The sequence below is a fragment of the Gracilinanus agilis genome, chromosome 3 (genome assembly GCF_016433145.1).
Source record: "Gracilinanus agilis isolate LMUSP501 chromosome 3, AgileGrace, whole genome shotgun sequence".
In the NCBI taxonomy this organism is placed as follows: Eukaryota; Metazoa; Chordata; class Mammalia; order Didelphimorphia; family Didelphidae; genus Gracilinanus; species Gracilinanus agilis.
The window spans coordinates 464,714,835-464,725,888 of record NC_058132.1 but is presented as its reverse complement, the minus strand read 5'-3'; the positions used below and the strand labels follow the sequence as shown (position 1 = coordinate 464,725,888).

Genomic DNA, 11,054 nt, shown 5'->3' with positions numbered 1-11,054 from the left:
ATCAATACTGTGTTTTGGTTCCAAGGCAGAAGAGCAGTGAGGACTAGGCACTGGGGTTAAATGACTTGCCCAAGGTCACACAGTTTGGATGTGAGGCCAGATTTAAACCCAGGACCTCCCTGTCTTTACTTTTGTAGCTGGCTAAGATGGAATCCTCTCTCTTAAAGGTTCTGTCAGTCAATATTACATGGATAATAGTTATAGAGAGGTCCTAAGGGTCCTTCTGAAAACATTATTGCTCAACAGGGTGTTGGGGACAAAAACAAGCTTTGTCATCAAAACAGGCCATCTTCTCCCCCCACCAAATATGGTAGCACAGAGACCATGATCTACAATTCCACTATGACCTGATTTATCTTGCTGAAAATACAGTGTTGCTGCTGTTTGTTACCGCTGTAATCTCATTCATGACCAGGGTCAATCCACAGACAAGCATCCTTGTAAGGTTGTCCTTGAAGAAAACTGGAAACCTTGCAGGCCGAGTTAAAACCACTTTATTTTTCCAGGAAAGGATTTGGAGCAAGCTCTTGGCTTCTAGCCAGCTTGAGAAAACTGTCTGGGAGTGACATTGCTGAGATAAGATGATGCACAGCTCATTTACAAGGGAATGCTCAAGTTAGCTCTTCCATTTCCAGGCACAGTTCATTCATCTCCCCTGAAAGTGATTTTTTTTTTTTTGAGTAAGAGAAAAGTTAGAAACTTTTTTAAAGCAAGGGAATGGGGAAAAGAGTAAAGGTAATAGTAACGGTGAGGCAGCAGAGCCGATGGGAAGGAGTCATTGCTCCAAAGAGCAGGAAATCTTGGCAATGCCCTTAGGAATTTGGGATGGGAGCCTCTTGGCTCTCGGACAGTTGCCATTCATGATTTCCCCTTGCTTCCCTCTGGAGCAGCAGCAGCAGCAGCAACAGCAGCATTTAAGTTTTGGGCCCCACTTGCAATGTGAATTTCAATTGTGCTGGCATCAGAACCTGGGGGAAAAGGAGAAAGGACTCTGTTACTGACAGTCCTTTCTGTGTCCCCTTGATGCTTTGGCAGCTGATCTCTTTAAATATTCCTTATGCTGAAACCCAAATGGTTTTGATTTGCTAGTTTGAGTAACCAGCAAATCAGTTAACTATAGGACTGACATAAGCAATGAAAAGATTTGCTTTTTTTATACCTGAGTGAGTGACAGGACAGATCCTGGCAGAATAATCTATAATGCCCTTGTGAACTGATCCAGGAAACATTCAACATCATTCAAGGAACACTTAAGTACTTACTGTCTACCACTTCAAGTTTTGGACACTGCAGAAGTTGTATTTCCAACTTATATTTTTGCTTAGGAAAGGACCAACTATTGTTCATCTTGACTCTCCACATTATTCACCAGACTTGAAGTCAGATGACTTTTGGTTGTTTCCAAAGATCAGACGCACCCTTCGAAAAACAGCTGGTAAGTATCAGAGCTGAGATTCATTCAAGGAACATTTAAGTAGCTATGATCTGCAACTTGGCACACTGGGTGCTAGGGGAGTTATACCTGCAACCTGGTTTATCCAACTTTCTTTCCACAGAAAGAGAAAGTCTGGTATAAAGGAAAAACAAATTCCACAGTCAGATCTATATTTACGTCTCAGCTCTGATATTTACCATCTGGTTTTAGAGGGTGGGTTTGATTTTCAGAAACAGCCAAAAGTCATCTGGCTTACAGCCTGGTAAATAATGTGGATAATCAAGATTAACAATAGAGTTTTTGATACTTTCCCAGAAAAAAATATAAAGTATTAAAACTAATTTTCATGTCTGGGTCATAAATTGCCCTAATGGCAGATGTAGATGAGGCACTCCAGAAATGTTATTGTTGGAATAAGTATATTCCCTCCCAAGTTGATTTGGAGGCATGGTTTTTGTTTGTTTGTTTTAAAGAAATTTATTAGCTACTGGACTGCAAGTTGCTTTTAGACAGGAATCGAATCTTATCTGAACTTTGTGTCTGTGCTGGTAGAATTTACACTTGTTGAATAATTTCATAGTTCTATCTCTTATTTACAATGCCACTAGTAAGCAGGTAGCAAACTCATTAAAAGCTTGTACTTGTCAAGTGATTGCCAAAGATATGAAGTCAACCAGGGGAGAGAGAGTGTATCCAAGAATCTGTTCTGGATCTGAAACTCTTTTAATATTTCTCCCAATAGAAAGTTTGTTGGCATTTGTGAATGGCGTCAATTTGAACAAAGTAGCTAGGACCTGAAAACTCCAAGGATCTCTGTATTTTGCTAGTGTGTCTATGCTGACCACGAAGAAAGAAGGCATTTGCCTCTATATGGTAACATTTGGGCTTTGAGAGCTGCTGCGTTCAAAACGGGAATTTTGCCCAGGTAGCTTCTATGGGCATCTGGGTACCACTGTCCTGAGGACCCAACACCACCAGATCATCCATAGGAGGGAAATGAAGAGAAAAGGGGAAGCGTTGGGCTATAGTGGGTGAAGGGAGTGGGGTAGCTATGTTGTAAATGAGCCTAGGTTTGCTATAATGGGAAGTCTACGATACAACACATCACATGACCCTGCAATTGGTTAATTATATACCCCTTAGGGTCAGGCTTTGCCCACCCCCCACCCCCCACCCCTGTGGGTGCCATAGTCTTCACTTCACTTCACTTCACTTGCTCTTTAAGAAGTGGCTTCAAGATTACAAAAGTAAAGATATAAAGTATTAACAAAAGAAAAGTTCAGTGGGTGAAGCATTATAGGCTTTTGTGAAAATGCAAAAGTGGACTGGGTTAGAGAAAGCTAGGTGGCTTAGTAGATAGCCAGGCTTAAAAACAGGGAGTCCTGGATTATTCAACTCTGACCTCAGACACTTCCTAGCTGGGTGTCTTTATGCAAGTCATTTAATCCCAATTACCAAGCCCCTACAGTCCTTCTGCCTTGGAACTGGCACTTAGTATCAATTCTAAGATAGGAGATTAAGATTTTTTTTAAGGGGACTGGGGAGGAGGGCAGCTAGGTGGTTCACTGGATTGAGAGCCAGGACCAGAGATAAGAGGAAGTCCTGGGTTCAAATTTAGTCTGAAACTCTTCTTAGCTGTATGACCCAGGGCAAGGCACTTAACTCCCATTGCCTAGCCCTTACTACTTTTCCCACATTGTAAACAATACACAGCATTGATTCTAAGAAAGAAGGTAAAGGTTTTTCTTTTTCTTTTTAATTTTCCATGATTACATGATTCTTGTCTCCCTTCCCTCTTCCCTCCTCTCTCCCACAGTTGACAAGCAATTTCACTGGGTTATACCTATATTATCACTCAAGGATTTTCTTTTTTAAAAAAAAGTGGATTGGGTTGCCTGTAGGTGGTAGGCTTCACCCTTCTTGAAGGTCTTCAACCAGTGGCTGGATGACCATTTGTTAAGTTTGCGAGCACAGGGATTCTTTTGGTTTGAGGTGGACTAAATGACACTAATGTCCCTTACAGCTTTCAAATTCTATGATCCTTTGGGTTTCGTTGTACATTCGTAAGAGAAGATTAGGCATAATGTCAAGATAAGAAAGGTTTTATGGTGCAGTGAACTCCACAATGCATATTTGCACTGTTGCTATGGAGACACATATCTGATGTCAGGATATTATATATAAAAGGTGATTCCTCTGGGATGAACTAACACCAGTCAAGGCCTGCCCTCACAGTATCATGTTCAGTGTTGCATTACATATTTTAAAAAAGATGTGGAGGGGGCAGCTGGGTAGCTCAGTGGAGTGAGAGTCAGGCCTAGAGACAGGAGGTCCTAGGTTCAAACCCAGCCTCAGCCACTTCCCAGCTCTGTGACCCTGGGCAAGTCACTTGACCCCCATTGCCCACCCTTACCAATCTTCCACCTATGAGACAATACACCGAAGTACAAGGGTTTAAAAAAAAATGAAAAAAAAAAAAAAAGATGTGGAGAATTTCCCAGAATTCATAGGATGACAGTAGGTGATTAAAGGGTTAAAAAAAAAAGGGACTCTATGAGGAGAGGTTAGAGGAACTCAGATCTGAAGGAGACAAGGCAGGTTCTAGGTGGAGGAAGGGCTATTCCAGGAAGTACAAGAGGCAGCTGTTTCCTATCACAGCCAAGAATAGATGCAGGGATTTGACTTTCTACAGGAGGACTCAAGTTAGATAAAAGGAAGGACGGAAAAGGTGCCTATCCATCCAAAAGAGTGAAGACCACTTTCTCTGAAGACTGGGAATGATGACCTCTGGAGAGTCCTGAGAGTTCTGCAATTGCATTCCTGTAGAAGGAAAGGCTTGTGGCACAACATCATAAGCTGTTTATGACCCTGCCTGAACCCATGTTTTTGATGTCCTGAGCTCATGGGAACTTCCATGAGTTTGTGGGTTGTTGTTTTTTTTTTTTTGAAAGCCTGGATTGTCATGTCACATGGCGTCAAATGATCTAAGTCTGACCCGAGGACATTCCCATCCATGCCTTCATCTTGTAGAAATCACTAAAAACTACAGTTTTCAAGGAGTCTTCTAAGCTCTCGCCTCATCTCCTCCTCCCCCTTCCCAACTCTCCTTTGGTTTCCTTTAGGAGCAAGGCTTTTTGTTTTGTTTTTAGAAGAATAATGGGTATGTGTAAGGGGGTGGGAGGCACGGAGAAATAACTATGAAGATTGAACTTGCTCAAATGAAATCCTCGGATGCTTAGTTTGGTAATTATTTGCTCTTTAAGTGGGTTTCCCTGATGTTTTCATTCTAATCCTAAATATTTCCTTAGATGGCTATTTGATGGACCAATGACTAGCTAGAAGGGTCTAGGAGGCAAGAGTCATCTAAACTAAGCAGGGAGGATCACAGCTAAGCTATTGCAAACAGATGCAAACACTTCCAGAGAGAGGGACTTGTAACTTTCCTCAGAACTCATCCCAACTCTTAAGTCTGCATGGCATTTTCAGGAAAGCCCTGCTTCTGTTTTTCATGGGAAAAACTTCAGATGATGAATTGAATTGGATCACTTTCGCCCCCTAGTGCCAGTTGGCATAAGCACCCTTAAAAGAACAAGTTTCCTGATTAAATAAGTTCTCTAAGTCCTAACTGGATGTAATAGACTAGGTGGACATAATTATTCCATTAAGGATCAGGAGTTATTAAATTCTTCTTCTTTATCCTTCTGTCTAATTTCTGATGGAGGCTCTGCTGGCTATGCCCTTTGAAAAGCCTTCTGATTCACAGTTGACACAGCTGCCAGCCCTCAACGGATGTCAGAGCCAGTGAACATATGATAGCTACACTTGGCTCCTTCTCTGCTCCTGGACTCAAATCAAGGCATTGAATTTGATCTGGCCATCCTGTAGAGTCGATGGCCTTGTTGTATGTCTTTCTTTGTGTCCCCATAACAGCTCTACTCCATCAGGCCACCTGCACTGGCAGGACCCAGGCTTTAGTTTCAAGGGGTGACAGCAGGATACTGTGATGAGAAAGTCTATATCTCTGGAGCCTGATCCCCCTGAGAATCCACGTTGTCTGGATTGGTTATTTCTGGGCCCCAGGATAAGGTCTCTTTCCTGAAGGTATTTACTAGATGAAGTTACTGTGAGGATGAGTGGCTAAAAAGAAAAATCCACTCATGCATCATGACAGGAAACAGGTATGGGAAAGGGTCCATATATTTAGCCTAAATGACCATGAAGAACAGCTTTGCAAATGACCCCATGAGGAGAGAACAGGCCTTTCAGATAAGTTATCTTGCCACAATAAAGAGAAATTCTCCAGTAAAGTTGGGTTTGGATTCTCCAGGTTCCCATGAAACACCAGTCAGCTTTGACATTAGCTATAGGCTCTTCTGGGCTCAGAGAGAAAATGGAAAGCTTGAGGAGTGGCTCTTTTTCCAGGTTTTCCACATGTGGCTTCACTTATCTTTCTTCTTATTTGCAAACTCTGGCGCTAACCACTAGAAATAAGGGTGGAACTTCACTGCCGGGCTGCCACCACCCCACCATTTTTGCTGCTAGAATTGACCTTTTCAAACAATGGTATTTTTAAAATAACTCACATATACCATCTTGAAATCAGTTTTGTGCTCTCAAGAAACAAGTTCCACACGAAATATATGTATAGTTGTGGAGAATTCCTATGAGTCTTTTTTTTTAAACACACATCAAAACTTAAAAGTAGCTCTATCCATAAATGTTAATCATGCTTCAATGGTATCTAACAGAGTGAAGTTAGCTGTTTTTAATCGTTGTTAGGCATAGCTGTATCTATTACCTATAGATTCATTTAGGTAGCTTAAAAAGCAGAGTTGTTCCTAGGAATATGGCCAGGGCTTTGGGTGAAACAGCAAGATGGGGGAATAAATACTTAACAAAACTCTGCCTGGTGGCCCAGAGTTAAATATAATTTCCAAATCTAAAATAACAAAGACATTTCAAGATAGGATACTTACTTATTATTAAATCTCCAAAGCTTTTTTTTTGGAGTGTGGGGGTGTGGGGTTATTACTAGATCAGTCCACTGATAAGATTCACAATACTGGGAAAAGAAGGGTTCACCAACCATATTCCCAACCCAGACTGAGGGCTTTTCCAGAGTGTTCTGGCTCTTAGGGATGGACGACTTGGCTGAGGCAGCTTCCTTGGACTCACTCTGGACTGAAAATGTTTCTAGGGATTCTCTCCAGACCTCAATAGCTTCCAGAATATCACAAAGCAAATTAATCCATTCCAAAGTCTGGCTCCCATTGTAAGAATCAGAAAACTAACTATAGTTTACAATAATATAATTGGTCTATAATAATCGGTCCTGAAGTGCCCCAGTATTAGTCTCTCCACACAACCCTATCACCATTATATATTCTGTATGTATTTATTTATGTAATGTTGTTTCTCCTCAGTAGAACATAATATACTTGAAAACATGGTCTTTGAAACACTTTGCATCATACCTAGCACAGAGTAGATTTTGTTGAATTCAATTGAAAGTTGGTCGATGCACTATCATCTGACTCTGAGAACAACTTAAATAATAACAGTGCTGGAAAACTAAATGACTTTGAAAGACTTAAGAACACCAATCAAAGCCATGATCAGTTTCTAGAGAACTGATAACAAAAACAATATTGTAATATAGACAACATGTAATTTTATACATAAATACATAATTACACAATACATAATAAAAATAGCTAATTTTGAGGTTTGAAAAGTGCTTTACGTATGTTATTTTACAACTCTGTGAGGTAGGTGCTATTATTATCTCCATTTTACAGATAGGGAAACCAAGGCTGAAAGAGGTTATGGATCACAAAGCTAGTGTCTACCACGAGATTCAAATTCAAGTCTTCCTGATGCCAAGTCCAACACACTTACCCACTGCATCATCCATCTGCCTCAAAAATGATGAAGAATGCTGCTCATCTCCTAACAAAGAAATGATCAACTAGTCATGCAGAAGCATACATAACTGGACATACCATATATGGGAATTTGTTTTGCTTGACTATGCATTTTGGTGACAACAGTTTTATTCTTATTTTTTTGGGGGGGGAGAGAAAATAAATACTTCTTAATTTAAAAAAATTTAAGTTAAAAAATTATCACCTGAAAGATAGATGTGTGACACAATCAATGTGGTGATTTATGATTAGTGAAATCTTCTATTATGAAAGTTATCTTTGGGCATTATGGGCCACATTCAATCTACTAAAAATTTTTATTTTCATAAAGTCCTATGCAAATCTCTAGTATAAGCAATATGTATCTTGTTTCACAACATGACAAAGAGGGAAATATGTATTTTATGATAATATATGTATATCCTATATCATATTACCCAGTTTCTCTTGGATAAGCATATTTATTAGAATTTACATACTTATAAGAAATCATATGTTATATTGTTATATATCATATGTAAAATAAATGGTAACAAAAAGATTTAAAACTAAAAAAATATAACCCTCAAATTTAATTGAAATTTTAATAAAAACAATTACAACAAAAAGGAAGAATTGGCCTAGTCTCACAATAAACCTTTCTAAAATACCCGAGTCGTGGCAGGTCTCTTGGGCTTTCAGGGTTCCAGGTCTATACATCTTTGGAGCTGTCCTAAGTTTCCCGATTTAGAGGTACTTTGTCTTCAATAGTTTCAATTGGCACAGATATAAAATTCATGCTATATTTACTCTATCACCCTGTTAATTTCTTAGCATGTACCGATAGCAGAATGCCAAGACTTAAAACAGTTAACATAGAAGACCCTGGGACATTAACAAACTCTTTTAAAAATTCCCTCCAGCTCATAAATTGGTTTGGTAAAACCCTATCCATCTTTGATGAAAGTGAAAATTTGGTGAGAATTTAGTAGTAGTAGTGTCCATTTAGGGAGAAAAAGCAAGCAAGAGATATATGGAAGTTAGGAGCTACTAAATTTGTTGGAAATGTCAGCCCTCAAGACACAGTAATGTAGGCACTCTCAAAGGAATGCCCCATCCTGGCTAGAACTATCCTTCATCTACGTCTAGACAAGTCTTTTAAAAATAATGACCCACAGGCCCTCCCTTGAGAGTTAACTCTGTACAGATAAAGATGTATGTGATCTGTACAAACAAACAGATCTTGTGGGAGGAGGAGAAGGAAGAATGTTAATACCAACTATGTCTAGAAGAAGCAATTCCAGAGGAATGACACAACTTCATCTGAAAAAAGGATGTGGTGTTTTCAACAACACCAGCAGTTCTCTCCCAAAAGTATCCTTCCCAGACCACCACCAAATACACACAAACACACACACACACACGCCAACCTTAAGTAGGTTAATAAGACTTGGAAATCTAATTATACCCTGGAGATTTCTCATTTCGTATTTCATTTTGTCAATACTACCTACCTGATGGACTGAATCTCTGTCCCTATCATTCTCCTCTCTACTCTAGCAAGGGATCTTAAGATCTACTTGAAAAATTCTGCTAATATGTCAATTGCCTAATATGATAGTTTGAAAGTAGAAAGGGATAGGGCTGGCTGGGTTCAGAATGTTTGACATTTAATCATTTAAATCCTCATTGTCATTCTCAGCTTGTTCATCTATATTTTAAAAAAGGGGGGGATGGATATAGTACACTTTAAACGATCTGTTGTCTCATTGATTTGGCTGTTCCCTCCAATGATGCAGCTTGCATCCCATCCCATGTGGCCCTTTTCTATGGCCTTCCTTGAGTTTGCCACATGGGGACCTCTCAACATGTCAGAGGTCTTCCTTGATTTCTTCTAACATCATGAGGATGCCAGTGGAATACATTGGTTGTCTGTTTATCTTTTCTTATCCTGCCACATGACCAGCCTAATTTCTCTTTCTATCATAAATTTTCTTGGTGCATTCTAATAATCTAATTGTGTAATTGCATAGCAGTTAAGACATGGATCCAACAGTCTCTAAATAAGAATGAATATCACACAAAGGACAATGCATGGTGAGGGGAGTTGGCTGCAACATTTAACCAATAAGGAATTTTGAAGAAAAAAGGGAATAAAAAATGTCATTAGGAAACTGTATGATAAGAAAAAATGGAGATAATAATCTTTATATGCTTTACCCAGTTGTTGTAAGAAAAGCACTTTGTTAACCTTAAAGTGTTATAAAAATGTTATCATCAATTTTCAAACAATAATATGACAATCCTAAAAATTTGATATGTGCCTATAAATACAAATAAGGATTGGCAATGGCAAAAGCAATGACTTGACATGGTTTTTCCTAAAGTCATTTTTATGATTTCATCCAAAATGATTATATGATTTTTTTTTTCTCAAACTTCTGATTTCCTTGCTATAGGGAATTCCCAATGAGGAAACTCCCAGTATTAGTGTGAATTCATAATCATTCTATATCTTATAGGCTTAATGAATTTGCCTGGAGCACTGAAATGTGACTTACTTGGGGTTACAAAGTTAGTTAGAAAACATTCAGAAAATAAGAAGCAAATCAAAGAAACAAGGCACAAAATAGTTCTAAAACTTGTTAAACTGTTTAGTGTGTGTGTGTGTGTGCTCGCACGCGCACATTCACTAGAGATCTGAGAAGGATGCTTGAAGCAGGATATTTCAGACTCGATAGCTTCTATTAAGATATAGAAATTTATATAAGATAGATTATCCACTTCATGTCCTCTATGTTTCCCTGGCTACCTTAGGGATAGAAAAATAAACTAATAAAATAAATATCTGATTAAAAAGGATAAGAAAATAAAATTGTAAATATAAAAAGCAAAAAGGGAAAATTTATATAAAATGTAAAGAAAATAACTACAAATTATTTAGTCCAAATTATATGCCAATATAACTGGAGCAGCTAAGTGGTACAGTGGATAGAGCATCAGGGCTAGAATCAGGAGGACTTGAGTTCAAATTCAGCCTCAGACACTTACTAGCTGTGTGATCCTGGATAAGTCACAATCTTTGCTAGCCTCAAATGAGGATAAAATTAATTTGTTGTAAAGATCAAATGATATAATATTTGTAAAGTATTTAGTATAGTGCCTGGCACATAGTAAGTGCTATATAAATGTTAGTAATTATTATTATTATTATTAACTAGATAATTTAAATGAAATAGATGAACATATAAATAAATGTAAAATATACAGATTAACAGTGCAAGAAAGAGAGAATCTAAATTATTCAATCTCAGAAAAAATTGAAGTCATAAATGAATTTTTTAAAAAGGAGAAGGCTTTTTGAGTAAATTTTAGCAGATATTCTAAAAATATCTAAATCAAATTTTATGTAACCTTTGAACTAGTATAGGAAAATGAGAGATACAACCAAATTAATTCAATTGAAAAAAATGATTACTTAATGCCTGTACGAGGGAGACACAAAGCCAAGAAGAAAAATAATTATAGTCTCAATATTCATAATGAATCTCAGTGCAAAAATATTGAATAAAGTACTAGCAAAAGGCCATAACAACATATTTAAAAGATTACACACTAGATCAAATTTGATTTATCCCAGGTATACTAAGTTGGTTCAATATTAGAAAAACTACAAATTATTATTATTAATAATAAATGATAAAATCACATGATAA

At 38.0% G+C, this 11,054-nt stretch overlaps 1 protein-coding gene across 1 annotated transcript in view; it reads right to left on the bottom strand.

Annotated features, from left to right (window-relative positions):
* Nucleotides 1-858: 858 nt before the first annotated feature.
* GPR143 (G protein-coupled receptor 143) overlaps nucleotides 859-11,054 on the bottom strand; it is a 56,337-nt gene continuing 46,141 nt past the window's right edge. Inside the window, exon 9 of the mRNA XM_044666976.1 lies at nucleotides 859-968. Coding sequence (XP_044522911.1) covers nucleotides 859-968 — 110 coding nt within the window. The remainder of the gene's footprint in view (nucleotides 969-11,054) is intronic.